The sequence below is a fragment of the Trichoderma virens genome, assembly GCF_000170995.1.
Source record: "Trichoderma virens Gv29-8 chromosome Unknown TRIVIscaffold_3, whole genome shotgun sequence".
NCBI classification, from domain to species: Eukaryota; Fungi; Ascomycota; class Sordariomycetes; order Hypocreales; family Hypocreaceae; genus Trichoderma; species Trichoderma virens.
In genome coordinates this window covers 961,077-986,438 of record NW_014013746.1, presented here as the reverse complement: position 1 = coordinate 986,438, position 25,362 = coordinate 961,077, and the positions used below count along the sequence as shown (strand labels likewise).

General features: G+C 52.4%; 8 protein-coding genes across 8 annotated transcripts; 6 read left to right on the top strand and 2 right to left on the bottom strand.

Annotated features, from left to right (window-relative positions):
- Nucleotides 1-3,706: 3,706 nt before the first annotated feature.
- Nucleotides 3,707-5,998, bottom strand: TRIVIDRAFT_62056 (uncharacterized protein; the record flags this gene model as incomplete). Its single annotated transcript, XM_014104101.1, has 2 exons — nucleotides 3,707-5,704; nucleotides 5,777-5,998. The coding sequence occupies 2 exons, from the start codon at nucleotides 5,996-5,998 to the stop codon at nucleotides 3,707-3,709; spliced, it is 2,220 nt and encodes a 739-aa protein (XP_013959576.1).
- A 1,069-nt stretch (nucleotides 5,999-7,067) lies between these two features.
- On the top strand, nucleotides 7,068-9,792 carry TRIVIDRAFT_32985 (uncharacterized protein; the record flags this gene model as incomplete). Its single annotated transcript, XM_014104100.1, has 4 exons — nucleotides 7,068-7,454; nucleotides 7,506-8,076; nucleotides 8,144-8,848; nucleotides 8,885-9,792. The coding sequence occupies 4 exons, from the start codon at nucleotides 7,068-7,070 to the stop codon at nucleotides 9,790-9,792; spliced, it is 2,571 nt and encodes an 856-aa protein (XP_013959575.1).
- A 2,938-nt stretch (nucleotides 9,793-12,730) lies between these two features.
- Nucleotides 12,731-13,533, top strand: TRIVIDRAFT_62054 (uncharacterized protein; the record flags this gene model as incomplete). The annotated part of the gene is made up of 2 exons (XM_014104099.1): nucleotides 12,731-13,037; nucleotides 13,475-13,533. 2 exons carry the CDS (start codon nucleotides 12,731-12,733, stop codon nucleotides 13,531-13,533), a joined length of 366 nt encoding a protein of 121 aa, XP_013959574.1.
- A 732-nt stretch (nucleotides 13,534-14,265) lies between these two features.
- Nucleotides 14,266-16,768, top strand: TRIVIDRAFT_79277 (uncharacterized protein; the record flags this gene model as incomplete). The annotated part of the gene is made up of 2 exons (XM_014104098.1): nucleotides 14,266-15,008; nucleotides 15,087-16,768. The coding sequence occupies 2 exons, from the start codon at nucleotides 14,479-14,481 to the stop codon at nucleotides 15,943-15,945; spliced, it is 1,389 nt and encodes a 462-aa protein (XP_013959573.1).
- Nucleotides 16,769-17,284: 516 nt separating this feature from the next.
- TRIVIDRAFT_198334 (uncharacterized protein) lies at nucleotides 17,285-18,467 on the top strand (the record flags this gene model as incomplete). The annotated part of the gene is made up of 2 exons (XM_014104097.1): nucleotides 17,285-17,478; nucleotides 17,564-18,467. 2 exons carry the CDS (start codon nucleotides 17,285-17,287, stop codon nucleotides 18,465-18,467), a joined length of 1,098 nt encoding a protein of 365 aa, XP_013959572.1.
- A 567-nt stretch (nucleotides 18,468-19,034) lies between these two features.
- Nucleotides 19,035-19,682, top strand: TRIVIDRAFT_32781 (uncharacterized protein; the record flags this gene model as incomplete). Its single annotated transcript, XM_014104096.1, has 2 exons — nucleotides 19,035-19,185; nucleotides 19,246-19,682. The coding sequence occupies 2 exons, from the start codon at nucleotides 19,035-19,037 to the stop codon at nucleotides 19,680-19,682; spliced, it is 588 nt and encodes a 195-aa protein (XP_013959571.1).
- A 397-nt stretch (nucleotides 19,683-20,079) lies between these two features.
- On the bottom strand, nucleotides 20,080-21,285 carry TRIVIDRAFT_81984 (monosaccharide-P-dolichol utilization protein; the record flags this gene model as incomplete). Its single annotated transcript, XM_014104095.1, has 2 exons — nucleotides 20,080-20,555; nucleotides 20,612-21,285. 2 exons carry the CDS (start codon nucleotides 21,206-21,208, stop codon nucleotides 20,298-20,300), a joined length of 855 nt encoding a protein of 284 aa, XP_013959570.1.
- Nucleotides 21,286-22,817: 1,532 nt separating this feature from the next.
- Nucleotides 22,818-24,629, top strand: TRIVIDRAFT_81983 (uncharacterized protein; the record flags this gene model as incomplete). Its single annotated transcript, XM_014104094.1, has 3 exons — nucleotides 22,818-22,943; nucleotides 23,007-23,094; nucleotides 23,158-24,629. 3 exons carry the CDS (start codon nucleotides 22,818-22,820, stop codon nucleotides 24,627-24,629), a joined length of 1,686 nt encoding a protein of 561 aa, XP_013959569.1.
- Between the last annotated feature and the right edge of the window lie 733 nt (nucleotides 24,630-25,362).

Below are 25,362 nucleotides of genomic sequence, written 5' to 3'. Positions count from 1 at the left end.
AGAGCAGGCTTGTGCCACGGAGTGACTTGCAAGTTTGTATTACTCCGGCCGTGATGCCTGCAATGCCATGGACAAGGAACGGGTTGCAGGCTTTGATCAGGCTTCGATGCATTGGATCATCTAATCCTTGCGGTCTTTTTTCTTGATCTGTCTGTTTGTGGAGAGCATGGAAAGGGGGCTGCAGAGATCTGTCCCCGGTACTGTAGCTACCCTACGGTACGAACGCTGTGGAGCTCACGCACATGAATTGCTCCATAGGACGGAGTACATAGTACGGAGCACAGATGCTGAAGCTGTTGCCTTCCGCAAGTCTTCATTTTGATGGAGCAGGGAGGTGATCGCAGCGTCAAATTCGTCTGTGCTGTAGCCAACAATGACGGAATGGGAAATGGGGAATTTTCCTAAATTTGCTAGGAGTCGGCTAATGCAACACGCTGCCCGTATAGTATGCCGCATCCTTCAGAGCTTGAGCCGAGCGGTTTATTTGCGGATCCTCGGAGGAAAGCAATGTCCATGGATTGACTGGTTGTTGAGACGAAAACAGAGAGGCGCCGGATGGGCGGCTGTTAATCCATCATCAACAAGCTCCCCTCAAGCCCCTCCCCTCCCCTTCTCCTCGGGCAAGCTTGATCACAGCTAATGGATTGGCACATGGCTGGTCACCGCCATACCCGTTTACCTTAATTGTATCAGTCTTCCCTCAAACTCTTCTCATCTAACTACTCATCAAGCCCACATGGTGGCCCGATCGACCGCCAGAGCTCCGTCTCTGCTCACCAGCCAAGAAAACTCAAGTTGAGAACACGAGTCGTAGCTTCGCGACTTTGGTGCCCGCTGGAAGTCTTGGAGCCTTGGCATGTCATATCCGCTCGTGCGCCCGGATCGTTACGATAACTAGCACCATGAGACTATACAAGGGAACTACGAGCAGTTGTGTGCGAGTGCTAAGAATTCTTAAGTACAGACTTGTACACTCAGCCACCGTGGCCCGTGATGGTACGAGTATTAATGTCAGCCTTCCCCTGGTGCGAACCCCGTCAGTCTTCTGATGGTGGCATATCAATCACGCGATGTTGTCAATTCAACACAGCAAGAATGGCTGGGGGCCCATGTGGCTTGGCCGAGCAGAGTCTGAAAGAAGCGGCTTTGTAGCCGCGGCTTAACAAACAGCCGCCCGTTGTGCTGATTTCGAATGCCGGAAACAGCCATGTTCATCAGGTTCCGTTTGCGGTAGTGGTCTTGGTATCGTGACCTGCTAGTTTCTAGCCGTCAGCGTCCATGCCCCTCACCACACGGACAAAGGTGTCATTTGGGGCAGATCCTCAACCTGCCAGATCGATCAACTAGCCATGATGAAATGGCCCATCGGACAACGCATCTTTTCGCTAGGATGAAAGAGCTAATTCGACTGCTACTACGTGCCAAAAATATACCCCTTGGACCAATTCCCCCGCAAATAGCAGTCCGCTATCAACTCTAGCGGATCTCAGCATCTTTATTCCCCCAGACTCGGCGTTCGGGATCTCTGGCTGTCGAGATTTGTGTCTCCAACCCGCTTCCCCAGCATTGCCTCCCCCGCACGAAACAATCATTACGGAGTCTTACTACGGCTTGCTACCCGCATTACCCAAGGAGACGGTCTCGATGGAGTCGGTTGGGCTGAGCGGGAAATGGGCTGTTCATCGAACTAGTAAAACGTGGGGTGGCGGGCGCCCTCGTACGATTCGATCCATGGCAAATGAAGGATTGCTGCTAAAAACGAAATAAAGGCCAAGACTGCCTAGAGATTTCCTAGAAGCAATATCCGGCCTTGCAGAAATCTCCGGAGTCCGCGCCTCGAGCTACGGAGCTGCGGCTTGATACAAATCTACGAGGCTTCCGGCCTGTACAGCAATGCAGAGTTGATGGGGTTTTTTTTTTTTGGCTTGCTGACTTCAACCTGAATTCAACCTGGATTCATGACGACGAGACTCGTGTCCTGAGATGCCGTTATCCGGTCGGCAACCAGATATGAGCCCGAGAACGCGCGTGGTCGTGGGTCTCATAGCATGGCTGTGCCCGTTGCTCACGCATTTCCATGCCTCTCGCGTCTCCTCCTGTGATTGCCGCAGCCAAGCCAAGCGAGTGGCGGTTTAATCCACCGTCCCAGTCGATTCCCTGAGCTACCCCAAATATGATGCTGGGAAAACGCCAACAAAATCACTAGTTTTTGGAGATGGACTCGGCGCTTGGTGCTTTATACGGTTGGCTTGGGGAGGACGAATGAGGTTTCTCCCTTAGTCCGAGAGGTACAACCTCGGTAACCGCCCGGCGTCAAGTCTACCGTCTGACAAAGCAGCACCCGGATGAGTTGGTCGTGAAATCACAAGCCATTTGCTTCGGCGACTTTTCTCTTCTTCCATGCCCCTGGCGCACAGCAGGATTGCTACTGCAGCGTAACTTTCTTCGGATAGTTATTTTTTTGCCAAGGAGGTTGGTTGTGGTGACAATGCACTGGCTGGGCGTATTTTACTACAGGGTAGGTGGCTTGCCTTGTATAACCCATCTTTACCACGTACACGGCAAGGCAAATCCTGCAACGATATCTTTGGGATCAACTGTCCAATGAAGACAAGTCGTAGAATATTCAAGTAACACGGATTGACCAGTAAAATATTCCGAGTGCATGCCACCTCACTCTATTTACTGATAATTGCGTGTCGTATTCGCCTAGCTCGCAGCAACCACTACGCGGTAACACCAGCCGAGGGGCATTTTTGTCCCAGCTATATGGGCTTGGCCAATATATTGGAATTCCACCACCAACTATAGCACACCGGAATAAACAGCACAGCCCAGTCGGAAACAACCAACGGTCAGACAGGCTGGTAAATTAAAAATTATATTAAGAGGGCTAAGGGAAAAGCCTTCTGCACTGCTATATTCTATATCCAATTTGTAATTATTCTCTCATGCAAGCCCAAAGAATATGGATTACAGACTGGACTTGATCAGCTGAGCTCATGAAGGAAGTCCCATCAGCTTCCCGCATGTGCAAGATTCCAAACTATCCGATCAAGAGCCCATTAGGACCTCTTCGATGGCTACACACAAAATAGGCAATTTTTGTGCACATATTGCGAGTCGTGCGCCGTGCCGCAGAAACTTACTGTACTTGTCAGTAGCTGTCCGCGCATGATTCGTGCTCTTTAGGTTAACGGGCTAATGGCGTTTGGCTCTGGTTGGACTGGATGTAAAATTATCCACTTCGACAGGGTAAGACAGAGTGAAATAGAGGCATCGGTTTACGAGCAACAAATAAAACAAAGCCTCGCTTTTACGATGTCCACGTCAGCGTCCGAGAGGGTACCATTGTCCCCCCTCGAAAGCAGACAGCCGGCGTATGTAGAGGGCAATAGACAAGTAAGGAATGCACAGGTTATTAAAGAAAGCAGTGTGATATCTTCAGCCGGCTCCTCTAATTTAACTTAATCTCCACCATAAGGAACATATTGTGATATATACATCATGCCATCAGTTGAAATAATGTTCAGTATAACGTTGGAAACCCCCCAAGACATAGAGGCCGGCTTGCCTCAACGATATGTGATATAGTCACAATGCTAGAAATATTAATCGACAGATAATTACAACCCGCAGTTTCTCAAAACAGCCATCTGGAAAAATCAGTTGTCCTTGTCATTTGGTCAATGAAATACACGACAACTTAGAATGGCTGGCGATGTGCCCCTCCTTTGTTGCTCTTGAAGTTAGATAGGAGTCGGAACATGAAGCCTCCGGTAGATTTCCCAGTTGGTTCTCGGAGTGACTCAGATTTGTCCGAGCATAAGAAGACATCCATGGCCCAGCTGCCACCACAGGCCTCTGTTGGCTGGTTTTGACAAGGCTTTCCACATTGAGATTCAGGAAGCCGTACTGCATCATCCCGAATGGAAGTTCCGCACCAGCATTCCCGTCCATTCTCTGTTCCGGCAAACTTATATCCACCAGAAATGCAGTGATCTACACATTCCTTGGTAGACATATCCCCCTGAAGATAGTCGATGGGTTTGGCGCCAAGTAATATGCGAGATATAGCATCTTGGAAACAGCCTAGATGGCTCCAGTCGGCGGGAAGATCATCGGTATTAGGAAGCATCGTCGGGGGTGTAGCGCTACTTGGGCTTGGCTTCCCTGTATCTTTGGAAGACGGCCCTAGCACAGAGCTTGGAGGGGGCGTTGGACCAGGTGTTTCATTTGGAGCGCAGAACCAACCTTCTGAACAATGATAGCATGGCCATCCAACGCCGCAAGGAACAACCTGCGCTGGTGTCTCCTGAGGAGGGCAGAACCATCCGTCAAGACATTCATCACACTTGTAACCCTTCCCAGGACAAGGTCCTTTTGAGGGATCAGGAGGTTGGTGGGCACTCGGCCCCTCGGGTCCTTGAACAGAGCAGATCTTGGGAGCACACTGATCGCAAGATGGACACGTAGGGCATGATGGGTGAGCTGAAGTAGTTTCAGCCGAAGCACCATTGTTTGATGCGGGCCCGCCTCCATTTTCTCCATCCACGGGTGATGGACTGATAGTTTTGGTTGGATTTTCGGCTGCGGACTTGGATTGGGAGACCGGATTCGAGGATGAGTATGGGCTTGGTGGTGCAAGAGTCGTGATTGCTCCTGAAGTAGATGGATGAGGTGTTGATCCGGGCAGCACAGGTGCAGCCAATGTTGTGAGTTGACCGGCCGAAGTAAGAGACTCAGCTTCATCGGAATCACAAGGAATGACTGCTTCAAAAGAAGTTCCGTCCACAACTCGATCAACGGCACAAAGAGGCTCTTTCAAATAGCTGGCAACAGCGCTGACTATCATAGCAAGCTGGTTGAGAACTGCTAGAAGTGATGGATCTGTGATATCTTCAAGGGCTCTGCTGAGATCATTGATGACTGTTGTCCCTTGCAGGAGAACCTTGTTCAATGTTTCCACCATGTCCAATGTGCTGACAGAAGGCAACGGAGGCAGAGGTTGGTCCATAGCCTTGGCAACAGCAGGAATGATGAATGGGAGTAAGTCAGTGGCTGAAAGGGATGTCTGATTTGCTATCTTTGGTATAGCTGAAGCAACAGTAGACGGATTCACATGAAGAGCATCAAGTACTGTGTCTGTGAGCTTGGCGGCTGCTATTGGATCAATATCCGATATTTCTGCAACAATTTTTGACACTTCGTTCAAAAACGAAGGGCCACCAGTAGAAGATTCTGGCGGAGACTCCTCCGTCACGGCTCTTGCATTGTGGATTCGTAATGTTAGGCCACCCCCCGAGAGACCGCCAAGAATCCCAACCGTGGGAGTCGGGAGATTTCCCATAGAGCCTAAACGAGATGACATCAACGAGTCTGATGAAAGTGGTACTGCATTGGACTGAGCTGCAATCAAGTCGGATAAAACGCTCTTCTGAAGATTCTTCGGCGTCGTGGACGGGAGTTGCTCTGATTCTCTGATCGCCTGCTTCACTGCTGCTGCTATCGTTTCCAGCAGTTTATTGGGGTCACCATGATAACTGCTTGATCCCGACATCTCCATGATTGTTTTTGAAGACTCAGGAATGTGATTTATCACTGTGGATGCCTCCATTGTGTAGCTTGATGTCCATGAAGTGGCAGTGGAACCTTGCTCCATGGGCGCTATCGACGTTGTTTGGAAAGAGTTTGTACCCATTGCCTTTCGTTTAGTTAGTAACGGTTTGACGTGCTTCTTGTTTCCCAAGGATATAGAAATATGATGAAATCTTACCTCTCGAAACATGCCGCCTAGAAATCCTCCGAGTTGGAATTGCCGCTTCATTAAGGCCTGTTGTTCAAGTTTGACCGTCTCAACCGTGACAATCCTGACAAAGACAGTTGTAGAGAAGGCAAGTAGACAAAAACTAGCGAGGACTAGGGCCCGCCGTCGGATAACTGAGAGTCTATTCGGCGGCCAGTTGAAGCCATTGCTTTCGGGAGGCTGACTTGCCATTGTGCTGAGAGTTTCCTGTTTATAAATCGACCAAAGGGTAGTTAAGATGCTTCCAAAAGAGCAGCCAAAAACTGGATCCCAAAAAGAAGCCTCCAAAAAAGTTGTCGGTGTATCGGACTACGAAACGGACAAGATGTAGAAGACAAGGTGATTAAAGAGAGGGGAATGGGATGAGTTCGATATGAGATTTAGATGCCTCGCTAATGGCGGATGGCTCCTTCTTAAAATTCTGGAAGGGGTTCATCTTTTGGCAACTGTTTGTTGAAAACGCTTATCAAGGCGGAAAGAAGGCACTCAAGAGAAGCAGCTACGAAGAAGATGGGCTGATAGATACCATCTTGGTGCTTGTATTAACTGTTCTAGTGATCTGATTAGGCGACGCTTTTCAACAGCAGACGTCTTGCTTCTGTTTTCTCGAGATGTGCATAGTATGGGCTGTTTCTTTGTCAAAATACTACTTTTGACTGTTCAAGGCATTTATTGAACATGCAGCTCGCTAGATGCCAAGGAAGAAGAGAAATCTAGCAGAAAATATAGGTAGATTGGTATTGACAAGAGTGTGGAGCACTCCACATCCAGGCGAGGCTGCCTTAGTACCAACAATCTTAGTAGTAATCTAGCATTGAAAGTCATTTGTAGAAGCACATATTGGCAGCGATGGAACGGAGTATTAAGCTGGATGGCAGTCACACACGAATCCCATTGGATGGCACGGATCAAATCCCCAAAGTCGCAGCGATTGGGTCAGCATAAAGGTACATAAGTGTAGGTTGTGCTGTAAATCAAATTTGCGCCGCTCTTATAGGGGATGCAAATGCCCTGATGGCGGACAAGGCGCTGCAAGAGGCCGATAATTGGTGGGGTGGAGGGGCAGCCGTGCATGGGCCGCTGCTTAATTCGCCAGCTCTAAAAAATTTCTGGACGAGGCTGGCACTTTTTTTTTTCTTGCAGCATCACGGCCGCAGCGTTGCGCTTCATCTCCCACAGCTTTGGCGGATTTCGGTGTCTGGAAACGCGTCAGACGCTGGCATTCGATTCAACAAGCCTCAAGAGACGACGGTTTGTCATCATGGATATCCATCGCTGCCGGTTTGTGCCCTACAAGCCGTCGGCTGTCAATGCCGTAGCCTTCTCGCACCCCAAGACCAAGTCTGCAAAGCAAGGCTCTGTTGCGCGATTGGCTGTTGGACGAGCCAACGGCGACATTGAGATCTGGAACCCTTCAAGCGGAACATGGCACCAGGAGCTGGTCATTCGCGGCGGCAAGGATCGCAGCATTGATGGCCTTGTCTGGGTCAACGAGCCTGACCAGGATCTGGGCGATGGCAAGATCGCCGTGGGCAAGTCGCGTCTCTTTAGCATTGGATACACATCTACGGTGACCGAGTGGGATCTCGAAAAGGGCAAACCCAAGAGACATGCCAGCGGACAGCACGGCGACATCTGGTGTCTCGCCGTACAGCCTCCGGCTCTGAGCGGCGCCTCCGACGACTTGCACTCCAACAAGCTGATTGCCGGCACAATTGATGGCGAGCTGGCCATGTATTCGATCGAAGATGATGACCTCCGCTTCCAACGAGTCGTTGTGCGATCCCCCACGAAGAAGGCCCAGATGGTCAGTATCACGTTCCAGTCACGCAAAATTGCAGTCGTGGGCTGCTCAGACAGCACCATCCGAATCTACGACGTTACAAAGGGTCATATGCTCCGCCATATGACGCTGGGTGCAGATCTAGCCGGAGGCTCAAAAGATATCATCGTGTGGTCGGTCAAGTGCCTGCCTAACGGTAATATTGTCTCGGCTGATTCTACGGGCCAAGTTTGCATCTGGGATGGCAAGACCTACACACAGTCCCAGAGACTGCAGAGCCACAAACAAGACGTTCTTAGTCTTGCCATCAGCGCCGATGGATCGACTATCACGAGTGGAGGAATGGATCGTCGCACTGTCCTGTACAAGCAGAATACTAGCGCTGGCAACCGCTGGACCAAGGTTTGGGGAAGAAGATACCATGACCACGATGTCAAGACGATGGCATCGTTTGAGCATGGACGCACGAGTGTCGTTGTAACTGGAGGTGAGATGATGACGATCAACCAAATAAAACACTCTGCTGGATCCAGACTGACTAACGTTGTACATAGGACCGGATTCAAACCTCATGCTCGTTCCCCTGAGAGAAATGGGCCGTGAAAACCACCGAACAATCAGCAATCTCCCACAGCAACCTCCCGTTTCGAGCGCACAAAAGGCAAGGTTCATCACTAGCTGGTGGGATAGAGAGGTTCATATCTGGGCTCTGCGAAAGCCTGCTACGGAAATATTCAATGTGGCTGGAGGAGAAGAAGTTGACATCAACCAAAACCGCAAACTCCTCAAGACTATTGTCGTCAAGGGCGACTCCAACATCAGCTCTGCTACAATCAATCCAGAGGGAACTCTCCTCATCGTGTCTACATCAACAGATATGAAAGCCTTCCGGCTGGAGCACCAAGATCCGATTAAACCTTCTGACGTCAAACTATCCGCAATTGAACTCCCGGAGAAGTTAAAGAATGTTGGTGCCTCACAGGTGCGACTTTCTCCAGATGGGAAATGGCTCTGTGCTATCAAGGAGGGCTCTCGAGTTATCATGGCTAGTCTGGAAGAGGCCAATGAGTCGGAGAACCCGTCACAACTTGCTATTCACTTGCAGCGGCTTCCCCGTCTCCGACGCCACATCCCACGATACATTAAGAATGGTGGATTGAGGAGCTATGAGAGAAATATCACTCACATCTCATTCACTGCCGACTCCAAGATGGTTGCGGTTGCTGACATTGCCGGTTACATCGACACCTGGATATTACGTGGCCCGGATGAGAATATGCAGGAAAAGCTGGAAGGGGATGGAGCAAATGACGCGGCGCCATCGTCAGATAACGACAGTGACAGCGATAGTGACTCGTCGGATGACGAGGAAGGCCAAGCTAGCAGTGTCAACAGCCGCTGGATTCGCAACCCGAGCGCAAACCTGCTGCCCAAGCTACCCTCAACTCCCGTCGTCTTGTCCTTCTCGGAAGACGTACCCTCTGGAGATGCAAGCGAAGGCGGAGTGGATGCCGTCAAGGACTACACCCTCGCCGCCATTACGGCCTCGTGGAACGTCTTGACATTCCATCCTCTCCAAGGCTCGCTCACACCATGGTCACGCAGACACCCCCGGAAAGCTCTCCCGGCCGCCGTGCAGGACCTGCTAGACTTGGCCAAAGGTGCTTTGTGGCAGGGATCACGTCTCTGGGTCTATGGTATCTCGTTCCTACTGATGCTCGACACTGCCCAAGACCTGCCCAAGCCCACCTCGGAGAGCGATGCTGTCGTCAGCCATGGAGCCCAGTCCGGCACAAAGCGCAAGAGAACTGGTCATACTAGTGGTGCCGGAGGCAAGATGACCCGTGAAAATCTTGCACCACACCGTATTGGCAAGTACGTGGACGGGCAGTGGGTTAACATTGACGTGGATACTGCCTCTCCCCACGAGGATGGAAGCGACAGTGACGACGACATGCCTGATGCCCCAGAGGGCGACCTCGCCCAGCTTCGCAGCGCCAACGGCAGCACCAACGGCACGGGGGATCATGAGGCGGAAACTGGCCGCAAGAGCTGGTGGATAACCTACAAGTACCGCCCAGTTCTTGGTATCGTATCCCTCAACGCTGCAGACCAGCCGCTGGAGGTTGCGCTAGTGGAGAGACCAGTGTGGGATGTGGAGATGCCCGAGAGATATTACGCCGGGGAGGAATGGGAGAGGTGAAAATTTTTTTAATAGCAGGAGGCTGTTACGACAAAATCGGAGATGGCATTGACATGCCATTGGCATGGGCAAGTAACGTGTCAGAATGGGGGGTGGGTTCTTTTTCATGATCACCAAGTACATATATAAGAGTGATTCAGAACTGGGTTTATTCCTGGCTGATGTCTACAAAAGTGCTAGTTGCGGTTCGTGGCATATAGAAAGGAGTTGAAATGTTAATTTTGCTTTCGAGATTGCTTTTGGGCCATGAGGAGATCTAAAGTGGTGATGGAAAAGTCGTGTACAAACGATGCGAAGAACGGATGGGCTGATACGTAATGCTGCATGTTGACACTCCACTAGAACAACATCGTCTCTTGGTCCCCCTTTACGTACATGGGATAAAACAAACCTTTGATTAAGGTAGCATCTTAGGTTGAATATAAGAATCCTCGTTTTAAAAACGAGGAGTGTTCGTACGAGTACGTAGCCCCTAGTTATACGGTACAAGGACGGCTGGTATTGCGTTACAAAGGCATACAAGTGTGGTTTACACGACAAACTGTTAGTCATAGGAATTATTTATTCGTGTCACAAGTCAGTCTACGTTCCGCCCCAACGAGTTAGGATACCGACATATGGGAGACCACGATCCTGGCGTGAGACGACGACGACGACGACGTCCCGGCAGACAGGGGGCGAGATCCAGTTAACGCGCGTCCCCTTCGAAAAAAGCCCGCGCTTAAGGCAGGGTGGTCGGGTGCTCTAGCCTTTTCGTAGCCTTGTAGACATACAAGGTATGTATGACTACACTCCATATAATCTTGGTACTCGTAGTTGTGTCCTAGAACCTGGTAGGTTGTGGAAATTGAGCATCAGATAAGAGCCTTGTGGAGCGAGGACTCATGACAAATGTGAATCATGCACACGTCTTGGGCTGAGCAACACGGGTCGGGAAAACGTGGAGTAGTGATATTTCGGCTAATGATGTGGCTTCTTGTAGTACGATAGAGTTCGACGAGAATCACGATGTCGGGGCTCGTGCTGGAATGGCCATGTATCTAATAGGAAAAGCGAGGTGGTAAGCATATGGAGGTGTGTTGTACGAACCTAGTCCATTCATCCAATGTCTGGTAAATTAGCAGGAGGATAGTAAACAAAAGTTCATGCGAGGGTGATGGGGGAATGCAGGGCAAACTCAAGTCGAGTGTCGTGGTAGCATTCGATATGTGAACGTGTACGGAGTAATTTACTCATGCCTTAGCATCCCCCATAGACCACCCGTTGGTGGAAAGTAGTGGACCTAGATCCGCCTTGGGCTGTGGGTTGAAGAGCGTGTGATTCCAGCTGGCTTTTGGGGTCGTCAAGCTTTAACGTTGTAGCCTCAATGGACGCAGGAAAGCTTCTTCACACCGACAATGTCAACAACGTGTCGCCGTGATGATGTCGTCCTGTTGTTGGCGGCAGATCAAGCTGGACGTAGAACAGCCCGTTCACCAAGATACATGCGCGCAAGTCTCGAAGGTTCCTTTCCAGTACGAACACGGACTCGATATGCTCGTATATTCTGCCTCTTTTGGGGGTGGATTTCGCGCGGTAGTTTCTTGATTGTCTCTACTGCAAAAGCCAAGATGCTTATCGAGCCTCAACGAGGTTGCCCGCTAACCGCAGTAGGCAATGCTTCTGTATAATGATTTGCACGGCTTTGTCGTCTACCAGGCGTGGAGTGGCGATTGGACGTTGTAGTACGCAAGCCCCCATAGAGCGCAACAAGCGGATGACGCGGCCTCGGACCCCTAACACCACGCCCCAGCTGTGAACGTAGAAACGAAAATTTGTTTGGCGAGGACGTGATTGGATGAAAACATGTTTAGTTGTTTGTCTTTAGGGATCAGGAAAGCCCTTGTCCTTTAGCTTCCGGATCCGGCACCCGGTCTTGAAGCTGAGTTGGAGCCGTGATGAGATTATGGGCTTACAGAAGAAGAAGAGTCAGCAATCAAAGGGATGATTCTCTAGCCGTTTTGTTTGTCCTTTAGATGATAGGAATACTAAATAGGAAGAGGGAGACGAGGAAGAGAGAAAAGGCTTTGGGTGTCCAGATCAATGGGGCGTGAAACTCTCTACTCTTGCAGGAAACAAACGCTAGCAGGTAGTTTGGGTGTTGAGGGGGTTCAAGATCTCACATGCTCTTTTGGTTTTGGTCACCTTATGTAATGAGACGTGCAACTCCAGATCAATGTACAGCACATGGAAAGCTCACGATCCGTTGACAAGGTCTCCTCCATTTGGCCATGACGACGGAGGGGCCAGCTTGACGGTGGAAAGGCCAGGAACACGAAACGCAAGGCTGATTATTAGAGTGGAAGCCCCTTTGGACGTTTGCGCGAGAGGTGAGTTGATAGCCGCCTAACGGAGTACTAATCATACGGTGCCGATAAGTAAACGAACACTGTATGACCGGAAGTGCAAATTCTACTGCGGCTACAAGCAAAGCCAGCACTGCCGCGATTTCCCGCGATGATCAATTTTCCGGTACATTTTCCGCGGAACATGCTATGTATGCTTGAGGCCTCGGGCGATGGAGAGAGGGAGAGAGGCGAGGTTTTGCTTGCTGTGGTAGCGGGGATTGGTGATCACAACCACCCTCGAATTCTAAATCAGGAAATTAAAGAGGGGGCACGATGCAAAAGCGATCAATGTGACAAAAGAAAAAATCGAGAGCAAGACAATGCGAACGTGTGAAACGGCGCAGGTCCGTATCTTTACGCGCAGATCGTACCTTAGTATACACGAAAGGGCCAGGAATAGACCGGAGAGTATTCGTATGCGTAGTCTTGTAGCAGGTTAGTACCCTTTGCGGCTAGCGGCGCTGGCCACGACCGGGATTGCGTTAGCTGGAGACTCACAACGGCGACGGAAAATATTTCGAAAAAAAGAAAAAAAGAAAAGAAGAGAAAAGATGAAAAATACCAAAACGGAGGCGCAATGCATCGCCTCCGTTCAAACACGGTATCCAGTCCACAGTACAGTACAGAGCGACACAGCGAAGCATCGCCGGCTGACTGCGGCACCCGCGCCGGCACACAGTGCGCAGACGGGCGTGCGCAGCCATGACGCTAGCATCTTGGCATCGGCTGTGCCACAGCAGAAACGGGAAAGGCGCATCATGCGCTACGTGCCTCGTCATCGCTGTGCTGGAGGGCCCAGGTTCTGGTACTTGCGGATTGCCCAGCGCGAGGCCAGCGGTACCTCTGCGCTATTCGCATGTAAGTTGCATGTGCGCGGCAGAATGATGCGGTTGGAAAGCAACCTTTTGCGGGCGGCGCTCCGCAGAAGCCGTCGCTGTACTGAATGTATTCTGGCTGATCTAGATACCGGCTGCTCGTGCAATTTCCCCTTTTTGATTTCCCGGTTGACGTCTGCCCAGGGACGAGTACAGGGACGTGCGCAATCGCAGCCGCGCGTGTCGTTGACGCATGCTGAAACCGGGAAGCAGAGCATCCCTGGGTCTCAGCCCATTCATTGCTTAGTACTAGGTAGATGGGAAAAAGAAAGAAGAAGAAAAAAAAATTTGGCTGAGAAAGAAGGTTGGAAGAAATTAAGCATAGAGTGAAACGAGTCATACGGAGTACCGTCTGGTCTTTTTGCATTTGCAGTATGACAGATGAGACGAGACGGTACCAGAACTTACTACTAGGTATAGATAATGATGGCACCGCAATGCCTGTTGGACGGCACGCCAAGATCCGTGAATCTATGTAACTGAATCCCTTGGTAATACTACTAATCGTGCGGTACCTTGCCGTTACAGGGCCTTGTACCTGTGTAGCGATCGCATCAATCAATCCGTTCAGCTTGATCCCAGATATCCCGGCTGCGCTCTCGCTCGGCATCATCAGCAAGGCCCATGTACCCAGGCTTCGCCGCCTTGTAGCGGTACCCGCGCCGGGCTCCTCTCACCGAGCAGAGCTAATCCTGGTGCTGGGCCGGGCGGCGGCTGTGATTGGCTGCACTGGCCAGCTGACGCGTAAACCGCCATCAGTGGCTCCAAAGAGGAAGAGGCACCCCCTCTGCCACTAGCAGTGCTACCACTTCCACTACTACAGCTAGTCCCTTTATTTCCCCTGCCCTGTATGTGCTGCTGCAGCGCTGCGTCTCCAGAGGCCGTCGACCCCCAAGAGGCACATACTTCCTCCACTAAGCCCCCCCGTCTGCCTCTTTTTCATGCTGCTCAGCTTTCTTTTTTCCCACCAGCGCTCTCTCTGGCGACGGCTTCAACTCTCAGCGTCGACCGGCTTCCAGCTCCACGGTCGATTCTAGCGACAAGGAATTTGAAAACAAAAAGGGTCCAACCCCGGATCCACGAGGCCAGGCCAGTTGGCGCACGCTGAGGGGTGGTCTCAGTCACTGTGGCAATTTCAGAGGCCTACGCATACGCAGCTTACGACGCTGTCCGCCTGCGACCTTGACCAGACTCCAGCCTAGCCGCGACATCGACGACGACGCAATCTTGTGTCCAACGCCTCTGCCTGCCACTGTTTACCCTCTATTTACTTGGTATCTTGCATCCTTGATTGAGATCCGAGACCAAGCACACCAATCTCAGCCAAATCTCATTCATCCGCATCGGCGTCTTTCCAGCATCTCGCTCTCGACCCGCTTCACTCGTTAACCCAGCATAATTCCCTTCGGCTGCCTTCAACCGCAATGGAGGGCCGAGGCACCCCCTTCCGCTCAGGGCCCTCATCGCAAGGCGACAACTATGGCGAGGAATGGGCTCACGACCTCCGGGTCCGCTTTGAGGGCCTGTTGCGCGATAAGCGCATGAACGACCTCCGGGCTCAACACATGTCACAGAACCTGCGAGAACGACCTTCGAGCCCCTTTAACGACGCCCCTTCACCTGCTGGCAGCAGTCAGTTTGGCTCATCCAACTCTTCCGCAACCCCGCCCTCATATTCAGCCCTGCGACATCTCCCCAAGATCCCAACACCACCTGCCGCCGCCGATCGCGACTCGCAAAAATTCCGAAATCTTCTCCTCAGCTTATCACTCACACCCACCAAATACGAGAACCCTGGCTTGTTGGATGAAGCCCTCCAGACCATTCCTCTCGACCGCATTTATGGCGAGGCTGAGGAAGAGAGCCAGGTTCTGCAGGCCCAGGCAGAGAGTATGGGCGACGGTCGGAAGCCAGAATGGGGATATCAGGACTGCGTCATCCGAGCTCTTCTTCGGTAGGTTTTCAAGCCGATGAAATGTATCCCTTTCCTTTCAACTAGGGTACATGGTTCTAACTTTTTCACCCTGTACAGATGGTATCGGCGGTCATTCTTCACATGGGTAAATAACCCCCCGTGCCCGGTTTGTCTGTCGCCTACAATCGCCCAGGGCATGACAGCGCCAACCCCAGAGGAGAGTGCCTGCGGTGCGCTTCGAGTTGAGCTCTACCGCTGCTCTGCCGAGAGTTGCGGTGCCTACGAACGCTTTCCACGCTTCGGCGATGTGTGGCGACTACTGCAGACCCGCAGAGGCCGCGTCGGAGAATGGGCCAACTGCTTCAGCATGCTCTGCCGCGCGGTAGGTGGTCGTGTCCGGTGGGTTTGGAATGCCGAGGACCACGTTTGGACTGAAGTTTACTCGGACCACCAAAAGAGGTGGATTCATGTGGATGCCTGCGAGGAAGCCTGGGACAACCCCCGACTCTACACCGAAGGCTGGGGAAAGAAGATGTCATATTGCGTGGCCTTTTCCACCGACGGCGCTACCGACGTGACCCGGCGGTATGTGCGCAAGAACGAAGCTGCCAATGAACGCAACCGATGCCCTGAAGAAGTCATGCTTTACATCATGCAAGAAATCAAGAACCTCCGACGAGCCAACATGTCCAAGGAGGAGCGCTTCCGTCTTGAGAAGGAAGACCAGCAAGAGGACCAGGAGCTCCGGAACTACGTCGTGGCATCCATTGCCCAAGCCGTTACGGATCTTGTACCCGGATCCCCCACTTCTGCCAACAGCCGTGGCGGCAGCGGCGGCGCTGGCCAAGATACCAAGCTACCAGCCGAGAACCCATCCCGCCAAGTTGGGTCTGCTGAATGGCTAGCTGCTCAGCAACGCCAGCATGACAGACAATGCCAACCCCGTGATCCTAGCCACAGACGGCACTTGCCTTGAAATGCATGCATAACGATGCTGTCTATGCATATCACCTATTCTCTTTTACCCTCATTTTTTTGGGTTTCTCATGCCTATACTAGCCTTACTACCAGGCCGATCCAATCACACACAGCTGGCGGCCTCAACACGCAACACACGAGCGATTTTGTCACGTCGATGATATCCAACGACTATTACCAATGACAGCCAACCATGTCCTGTCAATGACAAATCAATATGCAATTCCTTACCTACTTATATTTATTACAACTATTCACGGCAGGCGGACGCCACTTGCCCTCTCGTTACCAAACAACATTAAATCTTTCTCTTACATCACCAAACTATTTCAGCATAGACTTGGCGTTTTTCTTATTAGCCGAAAGAAAAAAAAAACTCTTTGCCATCCTGTTGACCCCCTACTTTGGAGGAGTCGACTTGTATCTATCACTTATACCTGAGTTTCTTATATATCATTTCCTTTGTTGTTGGGTAGGGAGAGCTTGGGCGTATTTGGAGGGAGGACCGGGACGAATTTTTTCACACCAGCGTGAGCCCTTTTTATTATTTTTTTCTTTTGGGACTGGGGAGGGGGTATACCCGAAACCCCCCTTGGGCGTATCGGCTGTTTTGGGATAGCATCTGCTAAGGAGGAGAGGGAACACGGGATGAAGAGATGGGAAAAAGTGTATGGAGGCTTTTTTTGGGCAGTAGACCTACCAGAGGAGTAGATGTAGCGAATAGCATGCGTCATGTACAGATGGGATATTGCAGAGGAGTGCATCTGTCTGGCCGTATATGCAATACAAAGAAGCTTATACCTGGTTTCTTATCATAATAATATCAAGAACATGGCTGCTACACTTGTTTTATACAATCGGAAGATATCAAGAACTGTGCTTGTGCTGTACACGCTTTCTATGAGCTGTCGTCCCATCTGACAAATCAACCCTCCGCAGGTCATTAATAAACGAACTTAAAAAAGGGGGGAGGAGCATGGAGATGAAGTCGAAACTCCGTCCTTGCGGACATGACCAGAAACGGTCTATCCGGTGGTGAGAGTTGGCGAGACGGTACCTTTCGGCGGCCCACCGAATCGGAGGGACCCACCGAACGCCGAACGTCTAAGTCCGCCGCCGAGGGGAGAGTGCTCCGGCATATATAGGCAAATGCAGAAGATGAATTAATTTCTCGCTTTTCTTTTCATTCAATTTACGTCCTTCTTCTTTTCATTCAATTAATGTCTCGTCTCGTCCTGTCTAGAACTAGACTGGGGACTTCTGCTATACGCAGCACAGCGTGGTTTTCAAAGGCTCTCTACAGCAACTTTCCAGTCCATCGACTTACTTCAAACATCATGAACACCCCAACGACGATGCGCTCACTTGTGGCGCCGCGAAAGGGTGGACCCGAGGTTTACGAGGTGCAGGAACTGCCGGTACCGAGCATCACGCTGCCGACGCATGTGCTCTTAAAGATGCACGCGGCGGGGGTGAACACGGGAGAGCTGCAGGCTGTGAATGGAAAGTTGGGGTTGTTTTACACGCCAAAGTAAGACAGCTGCTGTATATGCGGGTTTTTAGCTGCACGTTAGATGGAACTGAGGGGCACTGGCTGACTAGGAAATTTCATCTAGATATCCAACGCAGCTCGGCCAAGAGGGCGCCGGCGTCGTCGTCGCCGTGGGACCCGAGGTCAAGGATCTCAAAGTAGGCGACGAGGTGTTCGGGGCGTACATTGACAAGCCCATGTTCCGGCTGCCGCCACCGGGCTTCATCTCCGAGTATGCGGTGGCTGAGGAGCGCTTCCTGTTGCGCAAGCCGGCGCATCTATCTCCTGAGGAGGCTGCCGCCATGACGGCCATAGTGGTGACGTCGTACCAGACGTGGCGGCGAGGCCTGCAGCTCATGGGCGCGGACAGCCTCGAGGGCAAGACGGTGTATATCCCGGCCGGGCTGAGCAGCACGGGGGCCATGGCGGCACAGGTGGCCAGGAACGTCTTCGGCGCATCCCGCATCATCACGACGGTGTCGACGCCCAAGTTGGCGCTGGTGGAGCAGTATCTGCCGGGCATCTACGACCAGGTCATCGACTACAAGACGCAGCGGCCGCGGGACCAGGTGCCCCGGGGCAGCGTGGACATCATGTACAACACGCAGTGGGACAGCATGGACGAGGGCATCCCGATGCTCAACCCGAAGACGGGGGTGCTCATATCCATCACCAGCGCGCCGTCCAAGGCCACGGCGAGGAAGATTATCGGCGCAGACCGGTTCAGCTGGTGGATCGGCGTGATTCTGGACCTGGCGCAGCTGGTGTACTGGTGGAAGCTCTGGGGCACGAGCATCAAGTACGAGATGGTATCTGGCAGCATTGAGATCCGGGAGGACCTGGAGAAGGCGGGAGAGATTGTGGCGCTGGGAAAAGTGAAGCCGGTGTTGAGGGCTGTGGAACTGGGGGATATAGAGGCGGTGAAGAGAGGGTGTGAGGAGGTTGTTACTGGCAAGGGGGGGATTGGGAAGCTGGTGGTGAAGATATGAGGAATCCATAAGTGAAGTAAGTATTCAGTACCTCAGCAGTCACGTGTGGGTATTATAGTTTTCATATTCAATTCGATATCAAGTCTAGCTGAGACCAGATGAACAATGCCTCTTACCTATATGACTATTCCAGAGTACTATTTGCATTGCATTGGCTCTGTCTCGATACAATACTCGCATAATATGTCATCATCACCGTTTTAGCTTGTCGCGAAGCCACTCTACGCGCTGCTGCACGCGACTCGCGCCATCTCTCAGCGCTTGCAGGCGTCCTCTGTCGCGCCTCAGCTGCTACAAATACCTGCTAAAGACCCGCCTCGTTACCTCAACGACCACCAGTCCGTCTCACTGGCTTCTGTCCATCCCAAAACTCAATTCGCCCAGCCTACCGCTTTCGTCTGCCTTTCTCCTCTTCTCCTGTCTTGTCTTTCCGTATCACCACCAGTTGTTCTTTTCGTCATCTCTTTGCGAGCCATTGATTGAGGGGAGCGTGCGTGCTATTCTGCTCATTTATTCGTCTCCATTTTCTGCATTCTTCTCTTCAATCTCAATTTCAGACAGACAGCCATGGCAACGCTCCTCAAGCGCAAACGCTCCGCCGCCGAGCTCTGCCCTCCTACTGCCGACAACTCTATGATGGTCCTCGACGCACCGGCCCTGCACAGCCGCACCCTCAAGCGATACCGCGACAACAGGCCGTCTGACGAGGAGGTCCATCGTAAGTTCTACGAATGGCGCGCCCACCACCATCTGAGCCCAAACTCATGCCTGCCCGCAGAGCACACCCTGGACCTCCTGTACTCGGCACAGCAGAGGCAGCAGGGCCAGCTTCAAGACCCCGTCGCCCAGCCCGAGCCCGAGGCCCAGCAGCAGCCAGCCGCGAACCCGAACTCGGACGGCCAGCAGTCGCTGCACCGCTTCTGGGACATTGGCTCCGAGCCCAGCTCGGGCACCTCGTCGCCCGGCATCGCGAATCCCAGCGCGCCGCCCACCAATTGCGACGACTGCGGCGCTGCCCTGGCTGGGAACGACGACGACATGGATGTGGACAGCGGCGCTGCGCAAGACACGGCGTGTGGCGCATGCGGCAAGCACGTCTGCTTCAGCTGCTCGGTGAGCAACCTCGGCGAGCAGAAGCGCTGCCTGCAATGCGCCGGCCGAAGGGTCTGGATTGGTGGCATTGGCTGGACTAATGCTGGTGTCTCGGTTTGTTAAATGCATGAGATTGAGAGCCCCATTTTCTGGATTAATGTTCTTTTTTTACTCGTCATCTTTCATTCTAGTTCTCGTTTCTTACTTGGGCGAGCTTTGAGGAGCTTCTGCTATGGGTTGGCTGGCGTTATCTGGGTATGTGTGTGCGTGTATGCGTGTGATGTCTGCATGGCACTGGTGAAGAAAAGCCAAGAGTTGGCTGCATAGCTGGTATGCTTTAGCGAGCATTAGTGTATTGTATAATACGGGATTTACGACTTGCTTTGCCAATGGAATTATATAACCCGTTCAACTGAATGCCGTCTCACCTGGGTCTCCTTATGGCATGTTTCATACAAGCCTGATAGGTATTAGGTAGGCAAGTTGCTCGCACTTGGCATTCTTTAATCGTGCCTCGTTCTTGAAGTAGAATAGTAATGCTGATAAATGGCTATATCCGTTATTAAATACATTGTAGGCCCAAGAATGCCAGATGACGAGCACGCCACAGGCAAGTTAGGCACATCATCTTATTCTTATTAGCAATTCCCTGGCCAGTACCCTGATTCCGACCTGTACACCAGCATCCAGATAAAGAATAAGGAAAAAAAAAAAATAGGAACCTCCACAGAATCTCGTCTAACCACGGCGCCGAGTGGTGGGTCCCTTCTTTGGAACGGCTGATGAACTTCCCTGGCCCAGAGCCTCAACGGGAATAACCTCCTTCTGCTTGCCCCTGGCCTTGGCCGACGGAGCGTTCCAATAGTACACCATCTGCAGAGCGAGAATGGCGTTGAGGACAAAGCCGGAGATGAAGCCGTACAGTATAAGCTTGTCGTCGACCTCCTGGAGCGTGGTGAAGATGCGAGTCAACGAGCCGGCCAAGTAGTTGAAGACCTAAAGTTTCTATTAGCTGCGTTACTTTAAGCGAGAGACATCAAGTGCAAACGAACCGCAAAAGCGCTGAGCTGGCCGGTGCCTCCCTCTTGCCAGATGGCCAGGATCTGAGGCACCTTGCTAGCAACGCCGAGGACACCGGCACCAGCTTGCAGATAGCTCAAGGCCTGCATATCCACAACAGTGTCAGTAAACAAGGCCGCGGCGCTGGCAGCCAGTGTAGCGACAAAAAGAGCAGCCGCAGCAGACCGGCCGCTGTAGTTGAGCACGAGCATGGTGATGACGACATTCTGGCCCATGATGAAGGCGGTCTCGCCAAAGGTGCTAAAGGGGAAGCCATTGCGGACGTTGTAGGCCAGCGAGATGAGGTACGCGCTCGTCTCCAGCAGATACGACAGGAAGGACACGCCCTCGGCGGACTTGGACTGGAGCAGCTTGAGGATCTGCGGCACCTTGACGACGGCCGAGGCGCCGACGATGCCGATGCCCAGGCCCTTGCTGATGGCCAGCTTGATGCATTCCGTGTTTTCCACGTCCACGTCGAGCAGCAGCGCCTTGTAGCAGGTTTTGCCTACGATCGACACGCCCAGGTCCCGGATGGGGGCCGGCAGGTTGTGCGTGATGGGCTGGACGAGAGACCGGACGGTGTCCATGGCGTGCGAGGTGCGAGGCTGAGCTTGGGCTTGAGCTTTGAGCTTGGACAGGACGATGCCGTTTCGTTTTCGTTTCGTTCTCCGCGAGAGAGGGAGCCTGTCTGAAAGAAAAAGACCAAAAAAAGACTTTTTTAGTTAGACGCGCCTCTTCAGCCTAGTTCCGGGTGGAGCTCAAAGAGTGTCAAAGCCCCCTCAAGGTTGCGTTGCAATGCCGGTAGCAAAGATGGTAGCTCGAAGCTATCGTTTGTCTTCGTTTTTCTTTCCTTGTGCGGAATGCGACGCTTCTCGTCCGAGCCCTGGTCAGTTCAGGCCAGATTGCGCTTGTGCCTGGAATGACATCAGGCTGGGGCGGGGGGTCCTTGCGATTTGTGTGTGGCTCAGCAACGGCGTTAGTCAGGCAGTCAGTCTGTCGATCAAGACGTGACGGAGAAGAGACAGAACAGGGTATTGAAATTTAATGCAGAGAATATATAGAAATAACCCAGTAGTGAATATGGATAGAGGCAGCTACACATGCATGCACTTTTGTTATACATGAAATGCGTGTGTATATACATGGACACATCAATGTCCAATCCTGTCCCCGCTACTAAGAACCAGAAATTTGTACTCGTACGAGCACATTGGGTCGGATGTTGCCCAAGGCGCTGGCAGTGGGACTGGGAGGCAGCTGGAGAGGCGATCAGCCGCCAGAGGCCAGCGGGCTTAGCGGCGGGATGGGGGACTGACGGGGGGCAGGTCACGGAGTCGATAGCAGGTGCTGCACTAACTTGGGCAGTGTTGTCTACTACTACCAGGTACCTATACTTTCATCACCTGAAATGCAATGAGCCTTCAACTCTTCATCTCCATCTCTCTACTAGCTACTCACTCCTCACCGGACGACGATATACCATCAATCCTCTCATCACCACACGCCCCTTCTCCAGCTGTGACATCATTCCAAGCCAAGTCTTCTCTCCATGCACTGCAGCAGCAAAACGAACGAACGAACGCATGCACTAATCTGCTGCACCGGCTACCCAACAGCAAGATCAACGGCTCGCCCCAATCACAGCTGCACAAGTCAACCCTAGCCCATGCTAGTCGACATGCCTCGCCTTTGTCCGTCCTTCGCACCACCTGCAGCCACGACGCACGTGTCAGCCCGTGAGGGCCCGTGAGGGGCCGTTTGCGCCATTCGTCGTCTTTGGTCACCAGCATCACGGTCATGATGGAGTCGCATCTGCTGGAATCCAATGCCTGCCGTCAGCATCTGCCTCGGTCTGGCCAGCCTCTGATACGCCAGCCTTTCTTTTTGCCATGGCATAGCCGAGCCTCTTTGTCTGCCTCTTTTTTTTCCTCCTTTTCTCCCTTGCTTCTCTATTCCTGCGGCTCGTCCTTTGTGGCGCACAACTGCCTTGCTAGGCTGTCTGACTGCCTTTGAGCAAAGCCAACCCACCCCCCATAGCCTATTTTACTCCAGGCCCGGGCCCTGCCGCAGCTAGTGACATCAGTTCCCATCGCCCACCCACCTTGCTTCTGCCTCTCAGCTTTTGTTTTTGTTCCTGGAAAAAGCCTACAAACCGTCTTGGATGCGAGCCTTTCTTGCTGCCAGTCGCCGTTCAGAATGGCCGTTCCGCGATCGAATGGCCAGCCGCCGCCGGGCCCCATCAAATATGCCTACATGTTCGAAGCAGACAAGAGTCCGACAATGCAGTTTGATGCCCTGCTGAGATCAATCGCGCGCTTTATCGTATGCCCTGGCATCCCACCCGACATGGCCCGGAGGCAGCACGGCTAATGGTTTGAATGACAGGTTGTTGAGCTTGGCGACAAGAGTGATAGCCATCTTACTCCCAAGAAGCTCGCTGCGTTTTACAAAGCCGTTGGTGGTGATTATGACTGTACGTCAGTGGGATTGCGTGCGTAAAGGGGACCGCACTTCATATGTTAACTCGCCGCAACAGCCTTATTCCTAGAGACTCCTCACTCGACCATTTCCTACATGTGGTCAGTGACGGGTTGCCAGCATAGTCTACAGCCCACGGAGAGCGACTTTGATCCGCCCTCCATCCCGGCCTTGACGCCTCGGGGTTTCTCACGGTGGGAGTCGGTAGAGATCCTTCTCGGGCCCGAAGAGCATGTGCCCTTCATCCAATATGCTGTCAAGCATTGGGGCCTAAGGCATCCCGAGACAGGCCAATCCTTCCCTCCCGATCTTCCCGCCAGTGTATTTCCTGCACAATCAGACCAGGCAGTCGACCGCTGGCACAAGGAATGCGCCAGTACCTTACGCGACAAAGCTTGCAAGGAGGAGGAGGAAACAAGCATGCCCAGCTCCAGCTCTGCGCCGCGACCCGAGCCGTCTCCAGAACCTTCCGCGCCCAGATTCGCCTATGTTCATACCGCAGATCCCTTCCGTCCTGGCTCCCCTCGATCGAGGGCTGCTGATCCAAATCAGTACGAAAGGTTTACTTATGTCCGTGTAGGCGAAAGACATGGGGCTAATTTCGGCCAAAGGCCTCCTATGCGCTCGCCCGAACGGCCTCGCCGTCCGAGACCTGCCGATGACGCTGCGAGACGTCGAAGCTTTTCCGACTATGCTTCTACACGCCAGCCACACGCAGATGGAATCCGCCACAGCTATTCGGGAACATATCTCAACCCGGATCCCAGCCGACCAACGCCCAGCCGACCCGGTCACGGTCGTCGGCATAGCCATGCCCAGCATCACTCGTCCGGCGAGTCGTCAGGAGATGAATCTGCAGAAGAAGACATTCATCTGAGATCCAGACGGCGACAACGTACTGGCTCACCCTCGACTCCTGGCGTTCGTCGAGTTGTCCCGCCATCATCGGGTCCTCCGCCGTCGTCAGGCTCCAGCGTCCCTTCTTTCCGGACGCATCGCAGCGATAGTCGTGCTGAAGATGCAAGGAGAAGGGCCAGCCCGTTTGGCAACATCAGGGAGAAGGTGTCGGAGACGGTTTCCAACATACTGCCAGGTAGCCGAAACAGCTCAAGGCACAGCTCTGTCAACGACCCCATCCGCGTGAGGAGAAGCCGCGAGCACATTCCCCCATCCCGGTTGAATCAGAACCACTCAGATCTCGCCTCGGACGGTGTGTCGGAAGATTCTAGCGAAGAGGAGCTACGCCATCGCCGCCAATTGCATGAAGAGCGAGACCGCTACCGCACCAATGACCAAGACTCCAGCGGGCGCAGGGACCGGCAGCAGCAGCACCCACGGATGCGTCCAGATTCACAGCGACGCACTAGCAGTCACGCCGATGCCGACAGGCGACGAGACCCGGCATGGGATATGCGAGACAGGGATCGCATGAGGGAAGATAGAAAGTGGGATAGACGATCCATGGAAGACGGGCTGTCAAACCCTGGAGGGATCCCTAATCGGCGATACCAGGAATCGGCTTACACCTGAAAGATGCCCTCATGCAGAGGAGGGAGCTCTTCAATTCTTATGACGTGATGAAGGATATCAACCATTTGTACGGAGTTTAGCGATTGGGGCCTTTCTTCTTCCATTTCTATTTTTTATGCTCTCTTTTTCTTGTTGTCTCTTCTTCACTTTCTTTTCTTTTGGCAAAGTGCAATGCATTTCATAGAGACAGTGTTTGTCGTACACGCATAACAGCAATGATCAAAATGATTCGGATGCCTCAATTCATTGGCTATTCGCATCTGTATATGTCTCTCCATGTATCTGTGAGCTCTATTATGTCTCATTGGGGGCGGGCAGCTTCATTTAAAATTCTGGTATCAAGTTTTCCGTCTCTTTCTCCCAAAGGAGAAACCCCAAAAAGGAGTACGTAGTGTTCATGGTCAGCGCTTCGGCTACGGTCCATCCGTTTAGTGGCAGACGAAGGCTTATCAGTGCTCTTTACATTAGGGGGTTGCTATTCCGTTCTATGCCTGTCGCTGCCACGGCCGTTTGATCCTTCTGCCCCAACAGGGGCTCGTCGTGCTCAAACGTGCCCAGTGCAGCAGATACAAAACAGAATATCAGCCCTAAGAGGAAAAGCACTGATAAGCCTGCATCTGCCACTTAACAGACAGGAGATCAGCCAAAACGCTGCACATGAAACCCGTCCGGTGGTGGGGGTTTTTTTTTTCTCGCTGGTCTTTTACCTAGCCAGCATGCTTTTGCTCTATCT